The following is a 15,545-nucleotide window of genomic DNA, read 5'->3' as shown; positions in this document are numbered from 1 at the left end:
TCCAAGCATTTATAAGATGGCATGGTACATTAATAAATATAGTCTGGAAGGGAGACTAGCTCTAAAAGTGATAAAAACTCTAGATGATATTTGACTATCTGCCCCATGAATTCAGCTCTAAGCTTCGACAGTCTTGTTTGTGATTCATTCTTTCTCAGAGGCTACATTTTAACCTGTTAACAAGTATACTCAGGCAGGAGTCTATGGAAAATGAGTGTTGTAGCAAAATCAGTTCGTCCTCAACAGGTTAAGTAAAAAAAAAAAAAAAAAAAAACTAGAAATGTCGCTATGGCGACTGGTATGCCTCCGCCATAATGCATGATTCTCCTAATAGGTCTAGATAGTACATGTGGACAAAGTGTGATTACATTTTCACAAAATTGGCAAAATATTGAAATGACAAGTTTGTCACAAATGTGTTGAATGTTCACCTTCCTTGACCTAGGTTTAATTGGATGAATAGGAGAGCATACATGTATTTGGTGATTTAAGGACTTTAACTTGACTTTGACCCATTCATACATTTATGCATTGAGTAATTTTCAAGGTACCGGTATGGAGAAAAAGTGCAATTTATGTATTGAATAGTAAATTGTTACCATTTTCATCTGGCCTTTGACCCTAAAATTCATAAGATAATCACTTTCAGGTAGAGCATGCATAAATATGTAGTAAGTTTCAAGATAACTTGAGCCACTTCCGAGATATGGAGGAATAAGTTAGTTCAGCACTTTCACATGATCTTTGACCTTTTGACCTTTGAGGCAAAAAAAAAAGAGAAAAAGAGAAAAAAAAAACTTTCCAGACAATTTCTATTAGGTTACACATGCATACACCAAGTGTAAAAAATATAAATCATGCCGGCATTGCATGACCATGAGGGAAAAAGTAAAAGTTTGAAGTGTTGCACTTGACCTTTGACCCCTGACCTTTGACCCCATGAACCCTACATTCTCTATATAATCACTGCCAGTCAGTACATGTATATACTATGTTCCATGAAGATACCTTGAACAATTTTCCAAGGAATGGAGAAATAAAAGAAGTTTGGATATTTTTTACTTGACCTTTTGACCTTTGACCTTTGACCTCATGACCAAAACTTTCACCAGAGAATCTTAATTGGGTAATACATGTATACAATAAGATTCAAGAAAATATCTTCAGGCATTGCATAGATATGGAGGAAATAGTGATATTTTAGGTATTTGACCTTGACCTTTTGACCTTTGACCTTGAGCATGTGCACCCAAAAGTTGATAGGCACAAATTCACCCCCTAATACACATACATGCCAAGTTTCATTAGGATACCTCAACAGGTTTTGATAGTTACTTTGTCTACAAAATTCATTACGGACGGACGGACAACCCGAAAACGCCTCCGGAACTACTTCATGGCGGAGGCATAAAAATGGGTATGGTAAAAGGTAATGAAAACTCCAAATAACCTTTGACTTCCTTGCCCATGAATTCAGCCCTAAAGTTCCTGTTTTAGTTTCATTCTATTTCTTTCACACAGGCTACATTGTATGAAAAAAATGGGTGTGGCTAATAAACTGGCATAAGCAGTGTCATCTTTCCATCCAACTAAACTGGCCCAGACAGGACCTCTACCAGTGGTGACTGGAAATGAAGACCTCCTCGGAAGGAATGTCATACACCAGTGATGCATTCTAACAGGTCCACCATATCACATTTCCATCCCTAATAGAGATCTCATCCTGTGTCACGTTTCCATGGCGATAGGCATCTTTATCGCCTATCATCTCAAATATCTACTAAGCGGTACCCTCCTCCACTGGAACACTTTTACAGGGGGTGGGTTATAAAAGTTGACAAAGACCAGGTTGTGGAATCTCTCCCTGCTCAAAGGGGGTGTGAGATTTCATAAATCAGTCAAATGCATTCTAAGCCCCCCCCCCCCCCCCCAAGACTAGCCTCTTTCTAGCCTCATACATCTTTTCACTGGCTCCCCAGGCAGCATATATTTGGCTATGATAAAAAAACAGGACACATACATCAATAACAACAACAAACAGATAAACAAACAAACACAAAGAAATTATGATCGTACAGACTCAGAGTAATTAGATTACCATATCACTTATGAAATATAAGTAAAGGGGATATTCCTTCACTCGAGAAGGCTGATGTGTGAAAGAAAGTGGACCTTAGACTTAAAAAACTAAAAATCCAAAAGACTCACAAAACGTCATACAGTAAAAGATCATCATTGTCAAGCACTGTGCATTAAATCTGTTAAGTTCATCTACTGCAGTAACTAAGAGGAAGGGCCATAAATTCAGACAAAAGTTCTAGACAAAGGAAAAGAAAAGGAATTCTTTCCACTACTCAATTGCACAGTAATTTATCTGACTGTGGCCAGACTAAAAGAATTGTCTTTAAAAGTTTATGTACCAATGCCTTAGGTATGTAAGACAGAGGTTCAATGATTTACTGCTCAAAGGATCAAACGTCATATCTACCAGCATTTTAATAGCTTTGTGATATAAGCTACTATCACATGATGCAGCAAGAATTAAAAAAAAGCATGATATATCGTCAGTCACAAAATCTTGCTACTTTTGGGAAGAGTACCCGCTGGACAATTTACAGTTTACAACAGTAAATTTACAGTTTACAACAGTAAATTTACAATTTACTGTTGTATTACAAATTCTGCTCCATAACTGAATCAGTGAATCAGATCTAAAATGGCCCTATACTACCATCATATGTAATCCATTGGATATGTAGGAAGGATATGAATTGTGGTCCTTGCGTATCATTTCACAAAAACTTTTCATGATATTAGTTGATTTCATCTGTTTCTGTTTTGTTGTCTCTTTTTTCCTTATCTGTAGTTCTCTTGCTTTGCAATTATTAAAATAGGCCTAACCTGTACCTGGTCAATGCTGGGGTGTAACGAAGATTGCAGATCCGTTTGGAGGAGCAAGGGTTAAATTGAAGCTAGGCTAACCTTAGTAGTATTGCAGATGTTTTCTTCTTCACCATGCATGCAGTGTTCAAGCAAATATAATCAAAGGTACAAATGTATGCTAGTGCCTGTATTCAGAAAGGATTGCTACAGTAGACCTACTGCATGCCCATTAAAAAGCGTGTATTGTTCTTCGCCACGCATGCAGTGAATCGAATGCATTCTCACTCCGCATAACCCTTAGACGATCAAGTTGATCAATGGGTCACAACATTCATCATAGTGAGTAGCATGTGGTTACTTGTTCTCATTTTATTATATTTGAGAAGAATCTTCTGTACCCCCCCCCCACGAGTATTAATAGTCATTATTTTTGTTTATTCTTTATTTTGGTCTTTAGTTGTACCCGTGCTCTTCATCCTGTTCTTCACACTTATAGGCTGTTTGAAGGGACCTACACTCAACAAGCTTTGCTTTTTAGTAGGTTCCATCGTATTTCTCTATAGCATTCTTTTACTTTGATTGAAAATGACACATCGCTGCTATGTACTATGTTTGTATTAAGTATACATCCAGGCTGGACATTCTGTATTACCATATTTTGTTATATCTAATGTATTTTCCATCGAGAAATACGAAAATAAAATTGAAATTGAAATTGAAATTAAAATCATGCAAAGCTTTCAGCAAAAAAAAAAAAAAAGAAAGAAAAAAAGGATGGGGCTGTTGTCAACTCACGTCTGAATGTTGACATAGATCTCTCCGTGCTCCAGCTCCAGAAAGCCGCGGTACAGGGTGGACCACTGGATCACAAACGCGGCCAGAAGGAAGTTGAAGCCGACGCTACCGTATCCGTAGCGTTTCAGGAACGTCATCAGAAAGCCAAAACCGATGAACATCATGACATGGACATCTTGGAAGACTGCATGGAATGTGAAGAAAATGATAAAGTAGTAATAATGGTAATGATGGTAATAACATTTATAATAATAATAATAATAATAATAATAATAATAATAATAATAATAATAATAATAATAATAATAATAATGATAATGATAATGATAATAATAATAATAATAACAATAATAATAATGATAACATCAACAATGATAATAACATTAATAACAATAATAATAATTATAATAATAATAATTACAAAAAACACTAACAATAATCAATCATGCTAATAATAATAAGATGAAAATAAAAGAATACAATAAATCTTTTATTCCTTTCATGAAAAAAATGAAATTTTGTGGAGCTGAACATGAATTTCATATATCTCTCTTCTTCTCTTTCTTTCTCACCATCAATCTTAGGCCTTGTTATATATCATCTCTCTTTCATTCTGTGTGTCTGCTGGAACTTGCCTTCTATCAATCTGTATTATCTATATATCTCTCTTTCTCTCGGGCTGTATTCCCCAGTGAGGCATATTTTAAAGCACAAATGTGGTGAAGATAAACAAATCAACGTCACCCACTACAGCATGGGTTCAAAGTTTCTTTCTCATGTAAAATTAATTCCTATGTACGACATCTGCCATGGTTGGAAAAAAAAACAACTTTTTTTTAAATATAATTTCTGCCTGATAGATACAGACAAAGGTTTCTTTTTAAGGTCATCCTTGTTTAGACATGGATGGCTGTCTTGTATAGAGCCAGTCAGATCAAGAGGATAATTCACAAAGTTTATTTCAGCATATTACTTTATTAGCATTAAGTTTAAACAATAATAACATTTGATTTGCTTATAACATTGCTTGATTTGATCTCAGCATTGCCCGGGGCAAATCATTGTTCAAACTTCAATAGGGCCACCAGCTATTGTTTGTTTTTTCCTTCCATAACAACAACAACAACAACATTCCAGCGGCTATGTAAAATCGGAGGTCAATGCCCTTTCAAACATTTCTGACATCCCTTTGAGTTTCACATAGCTTGACACCAGCTCCACCCTTAACCTTTCTTCCAAGTTTGGTGTAATCAGATTTTCATGCACTTCAACTCTATACTCCCAAGAGCCTTCATCTCAAGCGTTCTTTCATCCCACTCTACCTCGATTGGCCTCAAACTATTCCCCACTGATGTAGGCGAAACAAACAAGAAATATGGTGGTATGTATCAAAATTGCTGGTCTCTTCTTGTGAGATGATAAATTTGTTTTTCTTCTCACACATTTTTCTTTTCTTTGGTATTTGATATCCTAGCAGTCCACTCACTTTTGGTAAAACTGAGGTTAGAATGTTAAGCTGGTGTAGCATGCCCCCCTCATGGCCGCGGAGGAGAAAAGTCTCCCAAGTCATGTCACGCTTAATCCGTCACAAACTCTATCAGAAATATGGCATTTTCGTTTTAACTGTCTGCCCCACCGTACGAAAACTTTTGGAGGAACCAAGATATCAAAGATTAGATGGACAATTGGGTTGGGCAGTTCATAGGGGCACAGAGAGAGGGGAACATATCTCCTGTAACTACCAATTTCACCTCTTACAAAATTTCTAGCCAAAAGATGGTAGGCCTATAGGCCTACTGCTATGTATAGTATAAGCATTTCTGAAAAAAAGAAAGAAATATGCCATTTCTGTTAATCTACTAATCAATTTATCCACCAAACCATCCACTGGAAAGTATTGTTGAAAGTTTGCAGATGTCTTGAAACCTCCAATAATTCTTCAATGTCTCTTGCAATAAGACACTACTATTAAAACTTCAAAATGTTCTCTGGTTCTGTTACATGAAAAACTCTTTCTTCTCTGTCTTTCTTTATTTCTCTCTTGCCCTTTCCCTGTAAATCTTTTTATTTTTATCTTTACTTGGACAATAATTTTCAGTCAAGCTTTAGATCTTCTTCTCTGCTATCTATCTAGCCTTGATCTAAAAAAAGAAAAAGAAAGAGAAAATAGATTGGCCTATTGACAACACATTTACATTACAGTTGGAAAAAAAAAGCTTTGCATCAGTTACAGCTCTATAACTACAAGTCATTAAACCATAACACATCAGTAGCCTACAGAATTGGTCCCGAGGTGTGTCAGGGAAATGAGTCAGTAAACCCCATATTATTATTGTGCTATGTACGATTGTTGGTAAGATAAAAGCCTTATACTTGGATGCATAATGCCACAAAGAAGGGGGGAATGGCCTGTGCAAATCTATGGTTTTGTCTCATTTTCAGTGCACGTTACCTCCCGGCTTTTTTTTTTTTTTTTCAGGTGTTTTTCCACATCGGGAATCTCCCTCTTACCAATAAGGGATGTACAGTCAAACCTGTCAATAACGGCCACCTATGGGAGATGAAAAGAGTGACCATTATGAAAAGAGTGACCATTATAGATGGCCGCTACAGACATGGTCTTTAACGTGGCTTTTCTCTCTTGGGGAATTTTCATAAGTGTTCGTAGGCTTACATGAAAAGTGGCCGTAGCGAGTCCGTATAGGTACGTACAGTAGCCACCTGTCTACAGGTGGCCACTGTAGACAGGGTGCCGCTAGGCCTAAGGCAGGTTTGCTGTTCCCGCACAGACCGTACGATCGATTACACGTGAATGCAGTGCCATGCATATTTATGGCACCTGGGTCTAAACAGGTTGGAACATTGCGGGCGTTGATGAGCCCTAGGAACCAAAAAGCCAAAAATGTTCGAAAATTGTTTGTTATTATTCTTTAATCAACAAAAACGTACATTATCTAATACAAAGCCGGAAGCTCACCTTTCCAAGTGACCCGAACGCTGAACGCCATGACAACAACGGCCGTGGTAATGATTCGCCTAGTCACGTGATATTAATACTGATAGTAGACCATAGAGCTGTATTATAATATGTAAATACAGCTCTTTGTAGTAGACCCACTTTTGCCCAGACCTATCAAAACTACCTCGTACCTGTACATCGAATTCACATCATCAGAACAAATCTAAAATCAAGGGGATGGCTATAGTACTGAGTAACCGATCAGTGGGAATCAGTGGGAATACTGGGGATCATTGTTCCAATCCTTGTGGGATTCATTTAAGAGTACATTATATATCTATTGTTGTGTGAAAATTATTTGCTTCAGAATGGTCTCATATTCAAGTAATGTGCAGTTTATTGTTAACGATCGCTCCGTCACTGTACAGGCATGCTAACCTGGAAACATTGAACTGCACATAATTTGAATATAGAGACCATTCTAAAGCAAATGATTTTCACACTAGAATAGATATATAATGTACTCTTAAATGAATCCCAAAAGGATTGGAACAATCATCTCCCAGCATTCCCACTGATTCCCACTGATCTCCTACTAGCCACCCCCCCCCCCCTCTGCCCATACTCCCCCCCCCCAAAAAAAAAAAGAAGGATAAAAAAAAAAAACCAAGACAGACGTAGGTAGCGCACGTTTCGTTTCCAGACATGTGCGCATGATCAGTCTAGATATCAAGACTTCTCATACTTTGTTGTTAAAATCCTATAAACTATTCTTGTTGTATGGCTGCTCCAGAATGTTTTAAGCCTAAAAATTAATTTCCCAGTTATCATAATTGCTTGTGTGGAAATCGTCAGGTCAGTATTGTGCGCCCCAGCCTCCCTTCCTTAACAAAAGAAAGTATTTTATCAGACAAACCAGACAACGTCGAAACTTCTCTTTGATGTGAACTGACCCTAACCTCCAAGCCAAGCCCCATAGATCTTTTATGCTTGCATGAAGGCAAACACGGTGAGATATTATCAACAACTGTTTGCATTTCAACCAAACTTGAGCAGTTTGCTCATGCGATCACCACGTATGACTCCCTCATAATTTGAAAACCTTGGTGCTTCATATAATGGTGTGTATATATATATATATATATATATATATATATATATATATATATATATATATATGATATCAAATTAACAATGATTGCATACTTGGGTTCTGATGCACATGGCTGGTCACAACTATAATTTGGGGCTTCATGCATTCATAATTAGTGTGCCATATTATGGTCGCCCATCACACAAAAAGGAAGTAATAATGGTGTAGGCCTAATATATATAGACAAATATTCGTAATAATGACAATTTATGAATAATTGATAACAACTATACATTTTGCTTGTTTGCTTGTTTGTTTTTATTGCTCCATATTCAACGTTTCTACAAATAAACCATAAACGTAACAAAAACATTGAACAGGTGAATTGTCCAATACAGCAATAAGACAACTGGACATGTGAAATATTGGGAATCTGCATATAGAAGCATTGTTTGTATGGTGTAGATTCCCAGATGCTGACATTTAAAGATGAATTCTTACATGAAATTTACAATTAAAAGGAATGACAATTTATAAAGTAGGGAAATACAGCCGTCGAAAAATTAAAAAAAAAATCTTTATTCATAAAGAATTAGGCATATATGAATAATATTGATTACTAGCTATTACCACTATATGAGAAGGGCACTAAAGACAAACTTGATTTATGCGAACATATTTCAATCCAATTCTGATTCACAGCATGAAAAGCAATTGAATGACCGTGTGAGCATAAAAATAACAAGTGCATGTAGATTTATCTAACACTAAACTAAACATACGGACATTATTCAAATAATAAATAAAACATAATATAATGGCAGTCGTTATTATCTAAAACATAATGTGGGTATGATTAAATCAAGACAAAGCAAGGAAATTTGTAGGGGAAATCAGTATACAAGTTATGTTTTATAGACTATAAAGGGAAATGTGTCATGCAATTCAAGGTCTTTTGTTGTTCAAAATAACTATATAGGCCTATAACTTAGCAGTGAATGACAGATAATGTCAATTATAGAATCTTGGTTTGGATTTATTTTTCTTTCTTTTTTTTAGGACGTGTCCAAGTAAATCTAAAGAAAAATAGTAGAAAAACAGTTTTGAAAAATAATTATGGCACATATTTAAATATTATTTTGGCCACATAAGTAATGATCAGAGGGTGCTATGAATCAATACAAGTCTATATGACTTTCCATTGCAAAGCTTAAATTATCAGCACCAAAGCTGATGTGTTAATCATGATAAATCAAAAAGCCTGGGAGGAAGACTATTATACAGGAATCGGAGGAATCGGTCTAGTAGATAGCAAAGCTTGCCGAGGACCTGATATGACAGGTCATTGTACTTATCTCCCCTGGGAACGTGCCTTGTAATCGCACCGACATTCCACGCCATCTCTTTTTACGGCGTTAGGAAAAGAAAGAAACAAGAAGGGGAAAAAAAAAACACACACACACACACATTTATTGCACCTAATAAATACCAGGGAGGTTTTCTTACGGACACGTACATCCCTGTAATACCGGGTCAGATTTACATGGAGGGTATCTCTGCATGATTTCACAATTAAAGTGTGGAAGAAAACATCACTGGGGTCAAAAGGGACCATTTTCCCTTTTCTGTTTCTCGCATGACTTCATGTTTCTTTTGTGTTAAATGTCTCAGGATAAAGCGTGATATCTTGATTCAGCCATTTTTTTTTTTAATGTGGAGGCCCTATGCAATACATATTATACCGTCTTCTTTTCTTTAATCCCTCGCAGTCGCTCTGTTGTCTTGCTAATGACTTTCAAATTTGTCTTCCTTTTGTTGTTGATTAACCTTCGGTATGTATGTGTAGGCCCTAAATGAAGAGTTTGATTTTTAAAACTGGTTCAGATGTTCAAACATCTTAAAATAAATCAAGTCAATCACCAGCATCAAGAGCAAAATAAAACTTTTTCAGTAGTACATCACTTGCTACATAACAAGGAGTATAGGCTTGACGTCATTATTACGAATATCCCATACTATTTTCTTATCATTTTCCTCGTTTTTAGTAGCGCTGTAGTTGCAAATATCTAGAATGAACATGAATGCAGTTAACTCGTTTTGCGATCAAATTGTTCATAATCACAATAGAGAGAGATTTCTGTATCTCACCTTATTCAAGAATATTGTGAAAACGACTGGCTGACGGCTTAAACAGTACCAAAGTGCAATAAAAAGTATATGCTCTCTGACGTGGCAACCCTATCGCAAAGTTCACGCATTGTATTCTACTGTAGGCCCCTTTTCACGATTTCAAGCTTTGCTCTTTGTTTCAACCCATGCAAACCCATAAAACATTCAAAAATAGATTCTTTTTTATTACTCATTAACAATGATAAGCCTGTATTGAATTAGAATAGTTTTGTATTACCAAGTGAATATTACAAAGTAAGTATATTACGAAGTAAATGTACCCTACTTTTATAATATTTTGTGCACAGGCCTATACATGTATTTCTTTTGCAAAGCTATGTTTATAAAATGGTTACAGAAAAAAATAAATGAAATTAAATTAGATTGAATTAAATTCACGGGTGAAAATGTTGCGATTACAGAAGATCGTTAAGTTTACAACTGCCCACCCTATTAAACCCCTTCTAGACAAGCGAGCGTGCTGTCCCACTTCAAACATGCTATTAATGTCGCGAGCCAAAGTTCAACTTTATGATATAGAGCCTTTCGGCATGTCATACGTCTGGAGTAAGGATGTTTGCAACGAGTTGTTTTACCATTTACACTTCAAGACATTCGGTATGAGCGGCTGGCAGAGTTTGATGGTTTTTCTCTGTGTGTGCTTTTTGACAATTTTCTTTGAAAAAAACACAAAACAAAAATAAAACAAAAACAAAAACAAAACAAAACAGTAACAACTAAGCCAAACGGGGATTCCAGGCAAAGCTTCGTTATTTTGTTTCAAACAGGCTCTTGGGATGTTCCCACATGAAGATGATACCGGTGAGTTTCCTTAGAATAGAGAAAAAGCAGATTGCTTCCTCGAATCGTTTTCAGATAACAACTTCCAAAATTAATATTTAAAAAAAATACTATAATGCCTTGTCATTTCTTCCGTGTGTCATTGAAAAGGCTGTTATTTTCTCTTCGAGAAAATCTTGTTGTAGCAAGAAAAAAAATTGAAATGTTACACAAACATACTTACTTACTATTACATCCATTGCTTCCCGGTCGATAGCGTTATGGAGATCAATTCATTAAAGCAAATCACTCAAGAAAACAATTTTAAAAAGAAACCCGATGAAGTAAAAGAAGAAAATGTGCATCTTCCTTTCGTCCAAACGTGACGTTATACATTAGTCCCTGGCTCCACCCCGCCACCACCCCCACCCCCACCACCCTGCCTATTCCCCCTCACCCAATGTCTGGGGGAACGCCACGAACATACGGGTGACTGATTTACTATGACCAGGGAGAGAAGTTCTCAGAGTGCCATCTCCATCTCTCTTGCACCTCCCTGCTATGACAGAATAGCATGCGCTTCTACACGTGCGTACACTGAGAAGTAAATGCGATGACCTCCTGTAGCCTTCCACCTGCACACGAGACGCGCGGTCATGAATGCGTGTGGGGTGTCGCGTCGCATGACCATAACTTGCAGCCAATCACAGCCCAAGCCTCTACAATTGCGCGCCAACGTGCCATGGCAATGGGTGTGACAGGTGGCCCGACCCCTGATGCGTTCTCGGAGAGGAAAAAGCGAAAGAATGTGAGCGCTACTTTGTCAGTTTAACGATACCTCACAAAAATATTTATTTTTGATGTAAATTTCTTGGCGCCACGTTGTTTTTACACTAAGTGTCTGAAATAGGATTGCCTCGGGAAGAGTGGCGTAATGTCGTGCTACATACGGAAACCGAGTGAAGCGTGTAAAGACATCGTTATCTAATGTTCAGGTGTAGTTCGAAGCTGTCGCCTTCACTGAAAAGTGATCAGTGCACATTGTAAGCGTAGATATACCTCGTGGTTTCCATCGCAGCAAAAGGAAGCTTCAGCCCCTATTTGCAGTTGTTTCTTTAGACTGACTTAAAGTCTACCCCAAGTTTGTATAATACCTCTCCCAAAATATGTTGAAATGGATTCTTAGTTGTTGCAATATATTACTATGATGAAGACAATAGTCTATTATTTCGGAGTGGTATACAGATCGAAAGGAATGTGGATGCTATTTGTCGGCGTTGTGGGGTCAACAGTAGGCCTACCTAACGAGAATATTTATTTCTGATGCAAATTTCTTGCCGCCATATAGATAGATAGACAAATATATAAATTGATAGATGGATATGTAGATAGAGACAGACAGACAGACAGAAAGGAGAGAGAGGTCAAAACAAAACAAGCAAAGATATATGGGTACTAGTAAACACTTATTTCGTACAAGGACATGTGTGGTTATCGTCCGGTCCTTGCACTGATCAGTCCTGCGCAGAACAGAATAAGATTGCAGACGCACTCATTAATTCTCTAAGAAACCCATTTTCAAATCAACATCTATGGACAAATCTCTTGGCACCAAAAATGCCGCATGGGAAAAGAACGCAAGGAAATCTCTGTTTAAAGTTTTGTTTGGAATCAAGGTAACTTGGATGTTGCTGATGAGCAATACTGACTATGATACCGAAGATACGCGTATTCATCCTTTGTATATACGTGCAGTAATACAGGAACTAAAATTATACAATACCATGCACTGATCGCATGTTCTTCACTAAAGCTATTACTCCAGTATCAATAATCAACTATAAATACCAGCTGGAAAGGTTGTTGATGGCTGCCAGATAACTGAGAGAGATATTGGTTTGTGTTTGTTTGTTTGTGTGTGTGTGTGTGTGTTTTATTCGCGTGTATGACTCGATTTTGACCTGCCTTTCACAGTCCATGCCTCTGCCAACTATCAGGTAGCGTCGCCTGGGCTTGTTTTCTTATCAGTTTAAACCGACAACTATATTTACACTCGAGTTCAACTTCCAATAAAAAAGAAGCAAAGAGGGGTAATGAGTTTACGGTAATCTTTGAGCGAGACACATACTCGTCTCCGTCATGTATTTATAGGCAGGACAAGAACAAACATTATAAAAATGTTGACTGTGCACTACTTGATCCGACTCCAATAAAATCGGACATTTTCTGACAAAAAGAATTCATTAATTTTATCTATATTCTTTTTCTTCTTTGTCTCTTTTTTGTGTGTGTGTTCTATTTCTTTCCGTTCCCTCCGTCCTCCATGTGCTTTCTATCCTAATTCTATAGGGTCAGAGGAAATCGATACCTTGATCACTTTGAAGCATTTTAATGATATTGATTTCGGTATAGCATACATCATGTTTTAAACATATTCTTTTGGATTTTGTGTGTCAATCCCATCTGCCATCATGGCGTAGTTTTTCTTTCGAGCAAAAACATGATTATTCTTCCACATCACCGCTTACTCGATTTACTACCCACTTGATGTCTGTTGACATGTCATCAAATATGAAGTAAAACTGTAGCTATACGTTAAGTTTCAGAACAATGCTGTGTCTCTCGTTTCAGAATTTCGGTCACTATAATATTGGCCTTCAAACGAATAACACTGTTGTCATGCAAATCGCTTGAAGTCGTACGTGCGTGGCATTTAACTCACTGCGGAGGTTCAAGGACTTGAGGGGCAGTAGGCCTTGTAGACAAGGAAAAAATATCTTGCACATTCTCAAAACATAGGCCTCAACATTCTCCGTGATCGATGGTTCCTTTCTGATGCCAAAAGCTCCTTACTTATTCGGACTCTTTAAAAGGTCTTCACTGATACCAGCTCAGTGAGTTTCACCTATCAAATTATAGATCAACCGTCTCGTACACAGGGTCTCTGAATTACAGCCCCCTAGTTTTCGTTTATATGTTCGCATTATCACAATCATCAAAGTCGTCATCATAGTTATCCTGCATGTAATAAATAAATTACCATAGATAAATATCATTAGCAGTAGTAGTCTGGTAGTAGATGTCATATCAGTTAAGAGTACAGTACATTTAATTTTGTCTGAACTACCGCGTCTTTCTATAATCATACCATATTCATAATTGTACAATAATTATTGTTGTTAGTTCTCTTTTTCACTCTCAACAACTCGCACAGTTCAGTTAAGTAATTATCCGTGGAGTTAGTCAGGCTCGTCAATGATTGGCATCTCACGCCAAAGCGGCATATCATCAGCAATAAACAGTTTATTTTCAGAAGAGGGGGTGGTACGTTATAGCTCATGCGAGTAGAGATTCAATAATATATTGCACGAATGTATAGGAGTACATATGTAAATGAAATTGCCCCAGTTTTTGTAGTATATCAGCTTACATGCACTCAAAAGTGTCATTACAAGCTGGACTTTGATTGAGCGTTAACTGAACCACGACGAAACCGAACTTCGCCGGGACATCATTAGACCCATGTTTAAACAAGGAGCTTAAGCTCCTTGGTTTAAAGATTAAGCCGCCGATTGCTGGTGACGCTATACAGGATTCTGCTCATGATAATAAATGTTCTCATCAGTGACAAAATGCCGTAATTTGGATGAAATAAATAGGGCCTATATGGTATACATTAAGAAATATACATAATAGATATACATATAAATCAATAAAATAATCATATTGCATTATTTGCAGAATCTTCTTCTTTGCACTCCTGTCGGTTGCTTTCCATCTCACTACTTGTCTTAACATCTATTCAGTCCCTTTCCAACCCCCCTTTCCTGTCCTCCACACCCACCTTCCCTATCAAGGACCAATGCAATGCCCCCACCTGTTTTGCCCCTTTCTACTGTACATAATACATGCATGTGTACTCTTTATTAAGGAGCGTTATTATTGAAGATCTGCTTTGTTTAAAATAAAAGTGCTTGCTTTCGTCTACATTCTAATTGTATAGCTTGTGCAGTTTGCAGGGTTACTCTAACAAACCAATATAATGACTGATGGTAATTATTATCATGTACTCACGCCCGTAGTATTTGTCCACGGAATAGAAATCTTCGTCGTCCTTGGCGCCCGGAGCGGCGACATGGGGATCGTAGCGCACGAAGACCGCGAACAGGATGACGAAAAGGATCTCGAAGATCAGCAGCACCGCTGTCAGTTTACCCCGAAAGAAACCCATCTCGATGTCGATCACGTCGTCGATGTGGAACTCTCAGAACAAGTTATAGTGTGATATTTTTTAATGTTATTGTTGTTGTTTGTAGCAGTGTTAATAAACAGTCCTGTGTGCATACGATGGCGATGTTCGGCGATTGCTCTGCAACTGCTTTGTGAAATGTTTGGGACTGCACTTAGCAGTGCGTCAAGCCGGTCAGCTATGCCGAAACAAGTTCTTTGGACGAGACCGGGGATTTGGTACTATACTGATAACAACCGTGTTTACTCGAGGTCAATATCTGGTTGAAGTTCACTTTGATGGATTAATCGGCCTGCGGCTGTAAATACACGAAGAAGGTGAATCCTGCAAGCAGTGTTCTGGAAGTTTGAGGGTGAGATCAGGGGTGTCTCAAAACATCAGACTCTGAACTACCAGTAAAACGGTATGTTCGTAGTAAGCAGGGTATTTAGACGACCTATCGGCTGGGATACTGTCGTGGATTGATGGGGATAAACAAGAGATTTGTTCACTTATATACCACAGAGTACATTCCTGTGAAATACATTTAGAATGTGCACGGCTATCAATGACGGAAGTACTAGTAGGCGTGGCTTTCGGGTTGAGGACCGCCCGTATCACGAGGCTGAGAGGACAAT

At 37.6% G+C, this 15,545-nt stretch overlaps 1 protein-coding gene across 1 annotated transcript in view; it reads right to left on the bottom strand.

Moving 5' to 3' along the window:
- Positions 1–15,003, bottom strand: part of LOC139744742 (ammonium transporter Rh type B-A-like) — a 74,052-nt gene extending 59,049 nt beyond the window's left edge. Inside the window, exons 1-2 of the mRNA XM_071655165.1 lie at positions 14,754–15,003; positions 3,679–3,862 (exon numbers count right to left, since the gene is read on the bottom strand). Coding sequence (XP_071511266.1) covers positions 3,679–3,862; positions 14,754–14,910 — 341 coding nt within the window. The 5' untranslated portion in view covers positions 14,911–15,003. The remainder of the gene's footprint in view (positions 1–3,678; positions 3,863–14,753) is intronic.
- Between the last annotated feature and the right edge of the window lie 542 nt (positions 15,004–15,545).

Source organism: Diadema antillarum, unplaced genomic scaffold, assembly GCF_040938485.1.
Source record: "Diadema antillarum isolate AM-2024a unplaced genomic scaffold, OU_Dant_1.0 seq00001207_RagTag, whole genome shotgun sequence".
NCBI lineage: Eukaryota > Metazoa > Echinodermata > Echinoidea > Diadematoida > Diadematidae > Diadema > Diadema antillarum.
This window is presented reverse-complemented; position numbering and strand designations above follow the sequence as displayed.